General features: G+C 36.7%; 3 protein-coding genes across 4 annotated transcripts; all 3 read right to left on the bottom strand.

Annotated features, from left to right (window-relative positions):
* Positions 1-86: 86 nt before the first annotated feature.
* vrk3 (VRK serine/threonine kinase 3) lies at positions 87-6,820 on the bottom strand. 2 transcript variants are annotated; one of them, XM_042727560.1, is made up of 15 exons: positions 6,442-6,820; positions 5,509-5,607; positions 5,016-5,117; positions 4,705-4,800; positions 4,399-4,533; positions 4,142-4,197; positions 3,989-4,055; positions 3,813-3,894; positions 2,778-2,880; positions 2,579-2,671; positions 2,357-2,489; positions 2,151-2,271; positions 962-1,020; positions 730-866; positions 87-503 (listed from the first exon to the last, which is right to left on the bottom strand). In XM_042727560.1, the coding sequence occupies exons 1-15, from the start codon at positions 6,602-6,604 to the stop codon at positions 492-494; spliced, it is 1,458 nt and encodes a 485-aa protein (XP_042583494.1). In that variant the 5' UTR covers positions 6,605-6,820; the 3' UTR covers positions 87-491. The 2 variants fall into 2 exon arrangements, with proteins under 2 accessions (XP_042583494.1, XP_042583495.1); XM_042727561.1 differs by lacking the exon at positions 5,509-5,607.
* An 807-nt stretch (positions 6,821-7,627) lies between these two features.
* Positions 7,628-12,616, bottom strand: LOC109065045 (DNA ligase 1). The gene is given in 4 exon segments (XM_042727562.1): positions 7,628-8,448; positions 10,431-10,952; positions 12,312-12,562; positions 12,564-12,616. Coding segments are annotated over 4 exon segments (1,203 nt in total). The 5' UTR covers positions 12,614-12,616; the 3' UTR covers positions 7,628-8,068.
* Positions 12,617-13,271: 655 nt separating this feature from the next.
* Positions 13,272-17,277, bottom strand: gfod2 (glucose-fructose oxidoreductase domain containing 2). The gene is made up of 3 exons (XM_019082054.2): positions 16,922-17,277; positions 16,430-16,608; positions 13,272-14,992 (listed from the first exon to the last, which is right to left on the bottom strand). The coding sequence occupies exons 1-3, from the start codon at positions 17,172-17,174 to the stop codon at positions 14,321-14,323; spliced, it is 1,104 nt and encodes a 367-aa protein (XP_018937599.2). The 5' UTR covers positions 17,175-17,277; the 3' UTR covers positions 13,272-14,320.
* Between the last annotated feature and the right edge of the window lie 214 nt (positions 17,278-17,491).

The raw sequence follows: 17,491 nt of genomic DNA, 5'->3' as shown, positions 1-17,491 counted from the left end.
GCCATTTGAGTTCCGTTACAATCATATAAGTTTGAATCTTTGATGCCTCCTTGCGGTAGCAATGATCATCAAAAAACAGAAATAAGTAAGTTTTTGGGTACTGTTGTTTATTATTTTTTAGAAAGGTACAATATAATTTTTTTTAAAGGTAAAATACCTAAAAGAATTCCCTTTATAACATGAACATGTCCTTTCCAAAAGTGTAAACGTAAAACAAAACCTTTACCTTCACCTATAGCATGAAATGTAACGGGGAGAAATGATTTGTATATAAAAAAGTCACCCTTACAAATAAACATTGTTTTCTTATTTAAAAAATAAAACAACAACTACTAAATCACAGTGATTAAAACTCGAGCTATGAGAGAAAACATGCACACATCAATATCATTGTAAAAACTGCAATAAAAGGTGCTTGTAAAACATTAAAACTTTCTTAAACATTCCATAAAACCATCAAATCCACATTCCACACCTGTAAACTCTTGTCATTATGGTTTCACCTGTAAATAAAAAAAAGAAACAAGTGAGACTGAGACTTCACATATTGTCAAGCATGATCATGAATACAAGTTGCCGACTTAAATGTTGCACCTGAACAATTAATTTTTTACAGGTACCTTGTCATTTTTGTATTATATACATGAGAATGAAACTGGAGGACTATGTTACCTATAATATGGGGACAATATATAGGAGTAGTCATGTAAATATTGGAATATGTGTTACCTGCAAATTCAGTGATTCTTTCAGACTCCCACCCATCTTCTGTAAGCTCTCATGAAGCCCAGCTTTCAGAAGTGTGTAATCTGGTTTCTCAGTATACTGCAGGCTCATCACATTAGACAGGTATTTTTGTAATGCACCTAAATTGTATAAAACAAACAAAAAAAAACACATTACATATGCATCTTCGCTAGCACTAAGCGCATGAAGTGAGAATAGAAACAAGCATGCTCACCTGAAGCTTTCTTCTGTTTGTAATGGCCACTCAAAAGTCCAGTGATATCAGAAATATACCTGTAGGCAGGCAGAAAACATACATAAAAGCACATAACTGTAGCCTTACCTCTGTAAAGTGGTATGTTTTAATTCTTGAAAATTGTACATCCAGTAGCGATGTTCCTTTATGATTCTAAGTGCATATGGTATGATGACGCAGTCAGATAGCAGTCGCTTGTATTTAAACAGATTAAAAGTACACTCAAAAAAGGGACGATTCTTCTGGACTAAAGGCCTTTTTCAAAAGCCAATGAAAGCTAATGGCTCATTGTGGACTAGCAACCTTCATTTCTTAATTAAGATGCTTTTTAATGAGGAACATCACAAGCAATTTATCATACAAGAGCCAACAATATCTGCAGCACTGCAAAAAGCAAGTTACAAAAGTAAGCAACAGATGCAGTACACAAGCTAGGGTGGAAATAAGAATAATTTATTCTTTATTAGCAAAAAAAATATTTGTATACTTTTTTTTTAAACAAATTTATTTGTAAGAAACGCCTTTATAGATTATGTTCAGCTCTCTTAAAATTGGACTCCAAGAAGGACCCCCAAGGGGGTACTAGGGGGTCCACAGAAAATTGTAAAGAAAAGATGCAAAAAATGTTTACAATTATTTGTTATATAAACTATTAGTAATACTACCACTAGTATTACTACTTATAGTAATACTTTATTTTTAAAATTTTATTATTCACATTTTATTCAAGACCAATTATTACAAACATATGTTTTTCTAACAAAGTATTAACAAGCCTTAAAATATATAGTTCCTTTTTATTTTAACAAGGTGGTCCATCATATTTAGGGGTCCTTAGTATCAAACACTTCGTAAAAAAAAACATGTTGCTCACAGTAAAGGGTTGTTTCTTGAAACTTTAACAACTATACCACACTACTCCTGGTCAAAAGTATATGATAAGCCACTATGTTATTATTATTTTATGTTACTCTGTTACAAAAACTAGTCTGACCACATAGCAGTTAGCCAAGGGGTAATCAGTCTTACTTTCTGGATTCAAATTTACCTTCTTATGTAACTGACATAAAGTTGTGACCAGTCTTGAAAAACAAATTAATGACTAACTTGTAAGGCTTGTTTAAGCAGTTTATGCAACTGATGAAGATGTTTTTGTGGTTTTACTGACCTCTCCTTCTCTGCAGCAATAGCCGAGCTTGTTTGAGAGAGCTGACTCCAGGGTAGTGAGCCTGTCATCCAGTACAGCATACAGTAACCCAGAGACTGCAGGTCACTACGACGAGAGGGACCTGCAAAACACCCATACACATGCAAATTAGACTTGCTTTCTTACATGGATAAAGTGAGTAATGCATTGAACTGAGTGATGCTCACCAGCTCCCTTGTGAGAATCCACGCTGATAAAGTTGATGTTACCCTGGTGTGCAGTGCGGCTACCCTGTCTGTACTCCACATGCTTTCCACCAGGACAAAACCTAAATGCATGACCAAAGCCTGACAAGAAAACCTACCAAACGAACAAACAAACAAATGCTTTAATACTTAAGTAATATATAGAGTATATGTGTTCAGTTCAAAAGGGACATGCTTGTTGACCTCGGTGTGACTGTCAGTGTTGATGTAAATATTTCCAGCATGGATATCTGCATGGGCATATTCCTTCTCGTGGATGAATTCCAGTGCATCCAACTACAAAACACATACACACACATACTATATATACAGCCTTTTCATAAAGAACGGCATTGCTAGGGAAATGGAAACAAATCTGAACGTCGTTTAATAGCACACTCACTAGTCGCAGTGCAAGCTGGATCACAGCTTTCTCAGATAGAGTATTGTTCCCTTCATCCATGACTGTCTGTAGAGTATCACCCATGCTAGGAAAAACTAAAAACCTGCAGGGAAGTGAATATGATTATGATTAGATTCCACAGTGAACTCATGCTCATTGAACTGTTTTTATCTTTACACACAATCATAGAATGTGGTGCTCACAATGCAAGATTATGAAAATCAGTGAAATGCAAATCAATGATCAAAGACGTCAGTGTACACAATCACAAAGACTAACATTATTACAGACGGGATATGGAAAAATGTATGTAAATACATTCCACCACTTCTCAGTTGCAAAATGAATTGCTGTTGTCTATAAGACTATGATAAATAAATAATATATTGGCTTCAAAAGCAATTTTTGTAATGTCAATATAATTATTTACTTGTCTGACAGTAACATCTTATCTTAAAAGTCTTGAGGCTTTCTCACTATGTACTGACATCTATGATTATATATGCACTGCCATTCAAGGACAGTAAAAAAAATTTAAATGCTTTTGAAAAAAGTCTCTTATGGCTAGCAAGTCTGCTTTTATTTGATAAAAAAAATATATAAACAGTACAACAGTAATATTGTAAAATATTATGAGATTTTAAAATTGTTCTCTAGTTTTATATTTAAACAAAAAATATTCCTGTGATGGCAGTTGAATTTTCAGCAGCCATTACTCCACAAACCTTCAGAAATCAAACTAACATACTGATTTGGTGCTGAAAAAACATTTCATATTGTCAATTTTGAAAACAGCTGTGCTGCTTAATATTTGGGGGAAAACCAAGCATACATATTTTCAGGATTCTTTGATGAATAACAAATTTAAAAGAACAACATCATATGAAATAGACGTCTTTACTGACATTTTTCCGCATCTTTGCTGAATAAAAGTATAATTTCTTTAAAAATTATATTTTTTGAGCCCAAACATTTGAACAGAAGTGTATAATAGTTTATAAAAGTTTACGAACATCAGGATATAAACCCACACACCTATATGCTTCATGAAGACCGAACCCTACACAGGAGGGAATCCCAAGAAAGTCCAATTTGTGCAATTTCAACCATTTCTCCACTATTAACAAAGAAAGAGAAACTTGTGGTTATAAGCCTGTAGCTGCACTAAACTGGGTCTTTATATACCCATTACAAGTGCTAAAATGACTGACCTGCATCAGGTTTGGCTGCTCTCAGATGGAAGTTCTGCTCATTAAACAGGTATCCCTCTTTAGCACCCTGAGAAAGAGAACACAAAGTCATCAAGACCTTCCTCACAAACACTTGCACACAAACACACTACACTGTGTGAACACAGCACTCACCAGTCGCAACATGTACTTGCATTCATTTGAGTCTGCGTGCTGATTTGCCTGGCACACTAGATTAGATCAGACAGACAATATTTAGATTCATAAGCCACATACAATACATAGATTCATAAACCACCTTTAATGCATTGGTGTTATTATTATCTTAACCATCTGACAAAAAAAACTAAAAAAAGAAATAAAATACATAAAAACATCCAACCACCAAACTCAATAACCAATTCTATAATCCACATAAACACAACCCTTACCTGCATATGTCAGATCTAATTCTGTATGCCACAGAAGTTCAACCAGCTTCCACTTTTTGCTGGACTGGTCACAAACCACTGTACCCTCCGGGACGGTCTCAACAGCGCACACCCGCTTCCTGGATTTGCATTTGGCTAAAAACCCACAAAATACAAAAAAAAATAATAATACAAAAAAACATTTAGCTATTTTTGCCATTTAGTTTGAAACAAAATAAAGAAATGTGATGCAATCACTTTTAGAAATCACTAAACATAATTTTCAATATATATAGAGCAGCCTGTCCTCTATAAAGTGCATCTTACATGAGCTTTGAATAACTGAAGAGGTTTGCTTCGCCTCCTCATCTTTAACCTGGGGGGAAGCCTTGTGTTTTCGAGGTGACATCGAAGATGTCTTATCTGAAATAAAGCAGCACTCAATACATTTCAGGCCACACTATTAAAAATCTCCTAAATATGTATTTAATTGTAAACAGGTGTAAAAATGATTGGGTCACATTTGCGTTTTACTATATGACTAAACATTAAAATCACACAAAATCATACATAGATTAAAAAATGACACCAAAAAAAAATTTTAAAACAACAGAGTTTCCCAGCACACAACATCTTACCTGGAGTTTGAAATGTGACCGAAAAAGTTTGTTTCACCTCCTCTTGTTCTTTAACCTGGGGGGATGCCTTTCCTTTTCGTGGAGATTTCAGTGACTTCTTATCTGAAACAAAGCAGAGGTTTTTCACATAAAATCCTTCAGCATTCAATATTATAACACTGATGATTTGCATTTAGAAGAACATTTCTATATGTAATAATGTAACCTTTCTTGATATCTATTCAAAACAACAGGAGCATCTAATTACCTTCAGCTATAATAAAACATGCCATTTTTTAAAGATAATGTCTAGTGTTTCACATTATAGTGCGTCTGCCTGAGGTTTGAGTTATTATAGCCGATGTTGTCTGTAACCAGAGGGGATGCTTTTCATTTTCGAGAAGATAGCAAAGACTTCAGATCTGAAACAAAGCAGTCATCTTTCACACAAATTCTAGCACGCCTACAAAGCCTTTGTTTCTAAACTAGGAACACACAACACCCTTAAACTCACCTAAAGAGTGCGTGGCTGTGCTACCCAAGGTATTCCGCCATGTTGAACGCAAAATTGGGCGATTCAGTGCAAATGGTGAGGAGTCTCCAGCAGAATCGACTACAAAAAGAATGTGGATTACTGTTTTTTCAATACTGATTTTAAAAGAAGCAACTGAGGTCCGAATAAAAGCTCAGTCAGTCATGCAAGTATTTTGCATATACTACCATTCAAACGTTGGGGTGGGGGGGGGGGGGGGGTGGGTTAATGTTGTTGAAAGAAGTCTCTAAAGCTCACCAAGTCTGTATTTGATTGATGAATTACAACTACAATAAAAAGTAATACTGTGTAAAATCTAATTTATTCCTGTGATTGTAAAGCTGATTTTTTTTAGCAACCATACTTCAGTCTTCAGTGTCACATGGTCCTTCAGAAATTATTCTAATATGCTGATTTGATGCTCAAGAAACATTTCTGATTATTATCAGTATTAAAAACGGTTGATGTCTGGTTAACCAATATCATAACAATGCACAACACAGATCCCAATTCACATCAAACAAATATGACTGGTTTATGTCTGGTTAACCAATATCATAACAATGCACAGCATAGATCGCATTAGCACATATTCAGTCAGTGAGTTAAATAAGTCCTTTGAATCCTGCCACAGTTTGGGAGTTTTAGTCTCCAGCTAAATAACAAGTGAATAATGAAAAGTGGACCACGCCATCAGCTCAATTTAACGTTACCTATGAATCAATAAATGGTTATCTAATCATTGGAGATATACTAAACAGTTGTAATGTACTTAAGTATTTAAGTTATGATGAATCAAAGCATTGTCATCTTGTTCTGCTTCTTTGATTTGGACTCTCATGCGAAACGAACTGTAGCCTAACTTTCCGGATCAATGTAATTAAAATAACTGGTCGAACTAAAGGTGGTTTTTACCTTCCATGGCGCTCACAGTTGAAAGCACGGAGTGTGGGTGTGGTTCGGGTGGCTGTGGAGCTGCAGCTTCGGGCAGGTCTTCTGGCAGTCTCCCGCCGCAGGACGGACAGAACCTGAAACCAGACTGTAACTTTGAGCCACACTGAGGACAGAAGTTCAGCATTGTGATGGCGAATTAGACGGGCTGGGTCGAAATGCCCCTCGGCGAAATGTTCTGACACTCAGCACCAGAAGAAAAGCTCCTCCAACGATATTTCCAAGTGTTGTGACTGCGCAATCAGCCTTTTACAGACATCTTACGAACCATTCCGCCCAAAGATCTGTAACTTACACAAGTCACGTCACGTGATTATTTGCAACTGACGTATTACGGCAGGTGACGAGGCCCAGAATGCATTGTTTACCGTTTTTACAGCGTCCAAGACGAGCAATGTATAAACATTGCCTGCATGTTTCTTCACGTTATGACTTCTGATTAAATTACAGAAAAGAATTTACTAATTCCTATATTAATGTGTGACTACAAGACTTTCTTTTGTTGAACATAATAGATTTTTTGAAGATTACTGGAAACCAAACAGCTCTGGTGACAAGCAAGCAAGAAAGAAATTGAAATGACAGAATTTGTATTTGTGGGTGAACTATCCTTTAAATCCTAGTTTTTTTTTTCTCTACCTACCTTGATCTTTCTTTGTGTTTTCAGCATTTGCATCATCTTACCTACTTTGCTGCCATGCATTCACCAGTAGTACATCCTGAGACGCTAAACTATTTCGTTTTTTAAACACCACGCCATCTTACAAGGCCATTTTCATGATGAAAAATTTATGGTAAAAAAAAAGTCATCCTGAAATGGCCTATTTGACAATGGGTATAGAAAATCTGGTCTCATCGGTTTGAAAATTGATAACTTCTTGATGCTAAACTAAAAACAAAAACAAAGAAATAATACAATAAAATATAATAAAACAATTTTGGAGGTTCACATTTTTCTCCAAAATGTCAAAACCGGGCTATGACAGTATGCAAATGTGAGTAAAAAAATGTATCTTCACAATAAATATTAACGCTGTAACCATCTTGCCACCCTTTACATTAACTAACAATTGACTTAAAAAATAAAATAAAACAGTGAGACAATGTGACAGGTTATCAACTCTAGGGCAGGAATAACACAAACGACTCATTTGCTGAAAGTTTTCTTTTTATTCCCAGTGCAGAAATGTACAAATTCACTTGAAGACATTCACACACTGGTCAATTTTGAAACAAACATTAACTTTTTTTTGTGTTAACACTATATATATATTATATATATGTACAGCGTGAGTAGATTCAATGAAACTGATTTGCTAGATATCTGACATGAAAGGCCTTATTACGAATTTCTATTTTAACAGCAGGTAATCTATAATTCGCATGCATGTACGTGTTTGAAATCCTGTTAGGTTAAGGTAAACGTTCATTTAGCTAAACAAAATACAAGATCCCTGGCATTTCCCCCACTCCCACAACCCCATCCCCCCAATCCAAATCAATCATGTAAAAAATAAAAAGGATAAAGAAATAACTATTTCCATAAAAAGGAAATCCTTGTTTCCTTGTGAAACAGACATACTGTAGTATATCAACAATTGTAAAATCCAGAGGTCTGTCCCTGCGCATGAGAATTTTTCCAAGAGTCCAGTTCTTGTTTCTGCTTCTCAAGCTCCTCCTTTTCTTTCTGAATCTCCTCTCTCTCCTTCTGCAGCTCCTCTTTTTCACTCTGGAGTTCATTCTTCTCCTTCTGGAGGTCTTCTTTTTCCTTCCGCAATCTTGCGTGCTCCTGCTCTTGTTCACATTTCTGGTTCTGAAGCACTCTGCGCTCAGCATCCATTTCACGGAACTGCTGCAGCAACTCCTTCTGCAGCTGTATGCTCCGCCCCTCTTCCTGCTGGACACGCCTCAACGCCTCCGTCAGCTCCCGCTCTCTTTCCAATATACGCACACCCTCAGACCACTTAGCACCTAAGGGACAAAATGTTTTTTGTTTAAATTAAAGCCTTAAATATAGACACAGAAGCATCATCAAAGAACAACCACAAGCAGCTTTGTTCTGATAAGAAAAAGTATTTTCTCGCTCTCAAATTCTGTTCAATTTATCACAAAATTCAAACAATAAATGCCATTTTGATGCTTTTAAATGTGCCATGACAAATCAGTTCCACAGCAGTGTGAGTCATCAATTCCAGTTTAATAAATGAAGCATGAATTAAACATGACTGAACATCAGAAGAAACGTGGAAAGACTAAAATGTATCATGTGTGTGTCATGTAATTACTCAATTAGCGTGGAAACAAGTTAAAAAAAACAGTGTGTGATCATGTCACTTAAAGGGGTCATCAGATGCAAAATTCACCTTTACATGTTGTTTGAACTGAAATGTGTGTTGGCAGTGTGTGTACACAACCGCCCTACAATGATAAAAATCCACCCAGAGTATAAATGATAACCCCTTTCTCAAATCAAGCCGATTTCAGATTCTTGGCTGTGTGACGTCACACAGACCCAGGCCGCTCCCACGATTGTTGATTGACAGTGTTGTTTTACCTTAGACCTGCCCTGAGTGAGCGGTAGACAGTCCGCCATTGTTTTGACGCCAGAGCAGGAGTAGACAAGAATGTCTCCTAAGCGATTGAGGTGCTTTGTTGTTGGATGTAATAATAAACATCGCAGTCATCATTTACTCTTGACATCTGAGTCGCTGAAGACGCAGTGGATTATGTTTGTTTTTGAAGGGAATGTGCCCGATCTACCTGAATGCGTCTATGTTTGCGCAAATCATCCGTGACCCAGCCTCACCTACAGAAGAAGTGAGTATAAGGTTTTTTTTTTTATGAATCCTTGCAAATCGCCTTTCCTAATAACGTGCTACTTAGCAAGTTTCACGATGAATGTGCCTAAAGTTTACAGTCTCATGAGAACAGCTCGTCACCCCACAGAAGAGAGGGGCGGGGCCAGCATTTAAAAGGACACACAACAAAATGGCTAGCTATTGACAGAGCTGTTTTTGTCAGGGTTGTTTTACACTACCATTGAGCATTTTAACCAAAGTATGTTATAGACTTTTCAATAAGACCCTAAAGAATCATATCAGCTTGTGGAAAATGGAAATCCAATGATCCCTTTAATGTTGCATTTAACTCAGGAGTTATCTAGTGTTCAGATTGTTGTTTAGCTACAAAAAATGGGGAGCTTATTTACTGTTAATTATATATACACGTTTGAATATACTTTGAATAAATGCACCTTAGGTGCAATTGAGTTGTACACAAACATTTTAGTTTCATTTCAGTTCAGTGAGATTCGAATATTAAAATAAAAAGCAGTTTTAACCAAAAAGCAATTTTAACCTCTAAAATTCTGATAATGTGCCAAATTATAGGGTTCCCTGTATAGTTTACAGCATTAGCAGGAAGACATTTTTTCCCCTCAAGAAAACCAAACTACTGGTAGTAACTGGTATCTATTCTGTATAATTGGGTATTGGTGGAGAAATGTAGTACCAGTGCATCCCTAGTTATTAATATTGTGTTACTGATATATTGACTTTCTTTTTTAATAAAGAAAACTATGAAGTTTTAGGATTTTTCTGCATTTATATAAATTTGTTTTTATAATGCGTGTATAATGTCTGTATAGTTTTCATACATTAGCCTGCATTAGTCCATCATGTTAAACTAAACAAAAATATATATTTTTTTTCCTAGGCAATAACTAATATGAAATAAGTTTAAGTTTTTTATATATTTTATTTCAGTTATTATTATTATTTTTTAAGTTTAAGTTCTAGTTAACTATAATAACTAATATATATATATATATATATACATGAACATTGAGAAGAACAAAAAAATATACATATATATAAAATGATAAAAGCAGTGGCTCAACATCCTTTTCACACAAAATGTTAAACATGAACATTGAGAAGAACTATAAACTCTACCTGAAAATCTGTCTAGGCTGGTACTGCAAGGTGTACGAACATCGCGCTTTGGCGACACAATGTGTGATCTAGTTGGAGTCCCACCTGCTAATGTGGGAGAGGAGGCAAGGCGGCTTGGATCTTCAGATTTGCGCTTGTTAGGCCGCTTTTGTGGGTGATCCTCGAGTTGTGCAAACTCACTGGGATGCTTATGCTGTAGATGTCTGATAAGGTTACTTGTGCTACTCCGGTGCTGGATCTTCTCCATGCAGAGCAAGCACAGGGCTCGAGGCTCCTGGCCAAGCTTTCGATAGTGCACCCACACGGAGCTCCACTTGCGAGTATTAGCAGGGTTCTCATCCTCTTGTATCTCTTTCCCATCCCCTTCATCAACAGGCCCCTCTCCTTCCTCATCAGCCACCTCCGCTTCAGCTGTCCCTTCCCCTGCCGCAGCACGCAGGATCCCTTTGATGGCACCATCCATTTCACCATCTTCACCCACCGACTCCACCTCTACCTGCTGCTCATCCATCAATACTGTAACTGATACAGAAAAAAATGAGGAAACAATTAGATGCATAGAATATTTCCACATGGCTAAATGCACTTTAACTGAACCCGTGACACTCTATAAATACTTGTCCCTGTGTTTGAAGAGTGCACGAGGACAGACTGAATTACAGACAATAAGCAGCACAAAATAGCATTTGTAATAATCCACGTACGAGTAATATGACATTACTAAAAGCCAACGAGATGGTTAAAAACAAGTTACGCCAAGCTAAACAGAAAAATAAAACAAATGAGGGAATAAGTGCACATCGACAAAATATGCTAAATCCATAACGGTTTATTTCTTCTGAGATAAATAAGAATGTTAAATCATTAAGCGGCCTTCCGCTAGATGACGACAGAACAGAACGTTGCTAAGCAACAAAAGCAATGATTCGACATGGAAGCTGAGCACTAACGAAGTCACTAATCAACAAGTGCTGCACGTCATAACCGTTTCTATTCCTATTTGTCTATGACTATATATTTTATAAATTAAGTAATAATAAAACAGACATAGCAACAATTAATCCTAGTTTTAGCAAATTACCTGCTAGTTTTAGATTTTTTTTTTTTTTTTTTTTAATCGCGCCCATCCGGGGATGTGACAGATGGCGCATCACGTGACAATTTCGGATCAAATACAGTTCAATGCAATAGAGATTTTAGAAAATGACAGACATACATTATATGTACAATTCACTAATCATAGATAGTTTTATATATATATATTATTTAATACATCATGCAGAGCAGGGTCGTTACGGGTGAAGGTTTTCTGTCCAGTTTATTCTGGAGAGGAGGGGGCGGGGAGCCTCTTTCAGGCAGAGCGCCGTATATTGCTGATCCAAATCAGCGACACGATTCAAAAGATTCATTCGTTTGACTGAACGAGTCGAATCGAATCGACTCCAATCGGGGGAATTCGTTTGAGATTCTATCAAATACGCAAAACTGGCCTTCTATAAATGGGCGACGCAACAGACAATTGTTTGAGGAAAACAACATGGCGTCGTTGCGACATCCACCCAAAACCCCGGCCTAAGCGAAACTGTCGTCTCTCTTACTAAAGACTCTGCAAACCGAGCCCGTTCTTACTGAGGAGTCGACACTGAATCTCGCAGTCACAACGAGCGCTGTTTTGAACGATAAAGCGCCTTTGTTTTGGCTTTGGACTCACATGTGGTGAGTTATAAGCACGTGCATAGCAGGCCAAAATGTTAGGGGAAAACATCACAGATCAAAGACAAATATAAACAAGGTGTCATAACCAACCAGACGTCTAACAAACATGTCACTGTACACATCATAACAGGAAACCCTCCAATATAATACATGAGCCTTTCGTACCTTCCACGCAGCCGCTGTCGTTGCGTTTGGATACCGCATCTGTCGCGGGCTTCCTTTTGTCCAGCGAGGAGAAATCAGAGGGGTGTTTCGTTCGTAAATGGCGAAGCATGTTTGTCGTGTGACCAAAATACAAAACCGTCTTCATACAGAGAAGACACAACACTCTTCTGTCATCTTCAGCTTGGAAAAATGACCAGACTATACTTCGCTTTCGTGCCGCCATTTCCGAACTCGTCGGCTTTGAGCAGTGATGATCGTCTTATTCTAGACGGTAACCTTCTTGGCGATACATTCTCGCGCATGCGTACTGGCACTGACGCGGTGGTCAGAAAATTGTGAAGAAGAAACAAAAACAATAGTTCATCGTTTTGTTTTGTATATGAAGCATTCATCTTTTTTTTGTCTTTTAGTAGGGTCATCTTTTTTTTAATGTAGCAGATGCTTTTATCCAAAGCGACTTAGAAATGAGGACAATGGAAGCAATCAAAATCAACAAGAGAGCAATGATATTTAAGTGCTATATATTTAAAGTCTCTAAGAAGCCCCTTGAAGCACGTTATCAGTTAGCTTAACGCAGTGCACGTAGCAAGGTTTTATTATTATTATATAATAAATTGGAGGCAATTTTTGATTTTGTTCATTGTATAATAAATAAAAAGAAAACAAATAGAATACAAAAAGATTAGAGAAGTTGTTTTTTTCTCTTTCGTCTTGTGTCTATACCCTTCCGTATACAATGTTAAATTGTTTTCAAACGTTTTAAGTTACTGCCTTTTTGGTGCTAGTGGCTTTGTTAATACCATGTTGCCTATTTAAATTATAATAATAACAATAAAGTTTATTTACTGATTACTAAATTGTGTGTGATTGAAGTAATCGAGGCTGTTTGTAGTAAAAATAGAACTACACGTCACATGAATACTAAGTTTAGTATACGAAAATCCTTTGGTTTGTTTAGAATTAAAAGATTGTTTAATACACATTTATTGACTCTTAAGTCCAAAACATTGAATCTGTACACGTCCAAGCTTCACATATTGTCAGAAACCTCTTAGTTTTGTGATTTTCAAAAAAATTGCAAAGCATTATAAAATATATATATATATATATATTTTTTTTTTTTTCTGTCCATTCTGGTGATGAAGGATTCCCAAATCAAGAGCATATTAGAATAACTAATCTCGCGAGAATTTCAAACGAGGGTTACCCTCTAGACACAACCCTTTAGCGCCCCCTTTAGAATGCCGGCAGATTTAAAAAACAAAATAAGGTAAATATCTGTTCTGTTATTCATCAGGTATGTTTTAAAACTCAGATTTAAAAATATTTAATTAAATTAAGTAATATTTATTTTTAAACTTATATCAATGAATAAAAATTTGCTCTTAAACAGTGCACAGACACAAATCCAGCAATAAAAAATTATGATACAATAAACTTTCTGCAGCTTAATAGAACCGTTAACATGTCCAATGCACTGGACATCAGGCAATAAGTCACAACAGGTATATTACAGTAAATGATATCTAGTGTCCAGCATAATAAGTTTATCAGTGCTGTAAAGCGCTCTCTCTCACACATATATACAGGACAAAAATACTCAGCAGAGCACAAGCTTATCTTCACTACTCAAATAAAATATAAAACTTACGAGGCTCACATTTAAACCCCGTGACTCAAATTTAAACTCAAAAGATCACATAAAAATAGGAAAAGCACAGAAATAGTTTTTCACAGCTAAGCTTCGCACATCTTTTTTTTGTTACAGTAAAAAAGCAACAAAACAACCCTGAAACCACAATTCCTTTCCAGTGATGCATTTTCAGTGTTTTGCATAAGCAACCCAACTCTAACTTAAAACTTTCAGTTATTATGCATTAACTTTCAGTTAAATTACTATCTTTATGCTTAAAATGAAAGCATGGTTACACTGTTGTAAAAGAAGGTGAATGATGTTAACAGGCTTGGCCTTGAGAAAGCTGATGAAGAATGTAACAGTGTGTGTAGTGTTAGTTCGGCAGGGTTCTGTGGTTGTGGTTTGGGTCAACATCCTGAATCTTGACCTCCACTGACTCCCACTCTCCAGTGCGATTTGACCGTTTGATAGCATCTACAACCGTCTGTACATACAGCCCATCCTCGAAGGAGGCTGCCATGGAAACAGGATGCCGCGCCCAAGAGCGCCTGTCCTCTTGTGCCTGAAAAGATAGTCTGAGTTGAGTCACCATGCCGTTCAGTCCCCTGACAGATGGCCCTACACCTTCTCCACCATCGCTCAAAAGACGCTCCTCTACTTGCATGCTGGCCCGTTGGCCGTACAGCTCTGTTCCTCGAGCAACAAGTCGTCCTGATGACCCCACAAGCATGATCTCATGCACATCCGTGCCAGGCAGATTGAAGTTTAATGTCACACTGCAGACCACGCCTCCACTCATCAGCAGCTGAAAGCAAGCGTAGTCATCTGCGGTTACAGATCGAATCCCTCCGGGTGGGCTACCCTGACGTACGAAAGTCCGGAGCATTCCATGCACTCGCACAGCCCAACGTCCCGTGAGGTGGCTCAGGAGGTCAATGATGCATGAGCCAACTGTATGCAGGCCACCTCCCCCCATCAGCTCCTCCCATGCCCATCCATATGACTGGCTGAGCAGCGAGCCTCCATAAACACGTGCTTCACATACCTTGAAAAAGAGAGGAAAAATAGTTAATAGAATGAGTTCATTATTTTGACCAGTCTGAGTTACGTAATAAAGTATCATATGTGACCCTGGACCACAAAACCAATCATAAGTAGCATGGGTATATTTACATTGTATGGGTCAAAATTACTGATTTTTCTTTTATGCCAAAAATCATTAGGATATTAAGTAAAGATCATGTTCCATGAAGATATTTTATAAATTTCCTACTGTAAATATATCAAAACTTAATTTTGGATTAGTAATATGCATTGCTTAGAATTTCATTTGGACAACTTTAAAGGTGATTTTCTCAATATTTAGATTTTTTTGCACCCTCAGATTCCAGATTTTATAATAGTTGTATCTCAGCCAAAAATTGTCCTAACAAACCATACATCAATGGAAAGCTTATTTATTCAGATGATGTATAAATCTAATTTTCGAAAAATGGACCCTTATGACTGGTTTTGTGGTCCAGAGTCACACATGCCTAACTAAAGGGAGGTCAAGATGTTAAGTATTTTAAGAATGGCTTACAATTTGAACTTTGAATTACTATGCACATTTGTAGTCACTTAATCCAAAAAAAAAAAAAAAAAAAAGTTATTTATTTTATATAAGATTTTTAAGATGTTTAATATTTTTGAAAGAAGTATTACCAAGGCTACATTTAACTGTTCAGAAATATAGTCTATAGTTCTAAAATTTTCTGTTATTAAGTATGTTAATATTGTTGTAACATATTTTAATCATTTAGCAGATGCTTTTATCCACTATTTTCAAATATAATCTATTACTAATATAATAATGTATTACATGATCCTCCAGAAATCATTCTAATATACTGATTTGGTGCTCAAGAAACATTTCTCATTATTATCAGTGTTGGAAAGAGTTTGCATTTTTTTGCAGAAACCGTGATACTTTTTTTTTCTTTTTATCATTATTTGAATACAAAGTTCAGAAGAACAGCATTTTTTGGTATTATATTTAATCTTAAAATTCATGTCATTATATAAATATCATTATACACACTACCGTTCAAAACACTGGAAAAAATAGGACTTTTTAATGTTTTTGAAAGAAGTCTCTCATGCTTACCAAGGCTGCATTTATTTGAACAAAAACAGTATAACCGTAAAACTGTGAAAGATTATTACAATTTAAAATAATCTGTTCAATATATTTTAATTTAATATATTTTAAAATGTAATTTATTGCCTTGAATTTTAAGTAGCCATTACTCCAATCACACAATATAAAGATTTCTATTTCAAATGTTGTTAAAAAATCAAATGTTGTTTAAAATAAGCATATTAGAATCATTTATTGCATCCTTGATGAATAAATGTATTAAATTCTTTCAAAAACAATGCTGACCCCAAACTTTTGATTGAATGATGAATGTATGTAAAAAAAAAAATTGAATTCCAATACCTGCAAGTTCCCACAATAACCCTCTCCAAGCAGGCGCTTCATCTGGACAAATGCAGGCAAGAAGCGCAAGGAATTTCCCATGATACTCAAAAGCTGTGGATAATACCTTGCCGCTGTCACCATCTTACAGGCATCTGTCAGCGTAGCTGCCTGCTCACTGATCACATTTTTACCAATACCTACAGAGAATGAGAAAAGAGAAGAAAATGATTATACAATGACGATCAAAACTGCAAATGTTGTCTAACAAACAAACATCTGCTCAGGGGTTCACTGTGATCTAAGAATGCAAAATGCAAAAGATCGGGTTCACTGCGATCTGAGAATGCAGCATTTGATCAGCAGGAAAAAAAGCCCACTGTGGCTTGTGCCAAGTTGTAAAGTAAACAGCAGCACAGTAAACACTCTAGTTAAGTCCAGGAAGGAACCCAACCCAATCCCCTGAGACTACATGGAGAGTAAAGATAAGAAGCAAAAGAAAATAAGTCTCACCTAGAGCTTTTACCGCAATTTGGCGTGTGTGTGGAGGAGGTGTCAATATGCAGACAAGATGCACTTCTGGGTGTAGCAGCACATCGTCTGTCTTGTTAGTGGAAAAGGGAATGTCCAGCTCGCCGGCTAGTGACTCTGCTTCCTCTTGCGTATGGCCCCAAACAGCCTGAACAGGGAAGCCTTCCTTTTGCAGCAACGGCACCAGGGTACGTACCGTCTGCCCCGTTCCAAATACACCCACGCCCGGCAACATTATTCTGACAGAAGACACTTTCACTGCTTCACAAGTCGGTGTCTCATTCCACACTGCTAATGTAATCTCCTGTGACACAGATTCTCTCCTGTGTAAAAAGAGAGAAACATCAAAGTTCACTGACGCTGACATTTGCACATGTATGCAAAATAATCTCTAGACACAGTGCATGTCATTGCAAGCATGTCGACGCCAAGCTCCAAGTTAAAATTAACCTAAGGGCCACTTCAGGCTATCACGATCAATACACAATAGAGATAAAGCACTGTGTGAGCCCACTGTTATCAGTGGCTCGAGTGACAGCTGTCAGATACAAG

Source organism: Cyprinus carpio, chromosome B7, assembly GCF_018340385.1.
Source record: "Cyprinus carpio isolate SPL01 chromosome B7, ASM1834038v1, whole genome shotgun sequence".
Classification (NCBI taxonomy): Eukaryota; Metazoa; Chordata; class Actinopteri; order Cypriniformes; family Cyprinidae; genus Cyprinus; species Cyprinus carpio.
The sequence above is the reverse complement of the archived record's forward strand: the minus strand, read 5'-3'. Positions and strand labels throughout refer to the sequence as shown.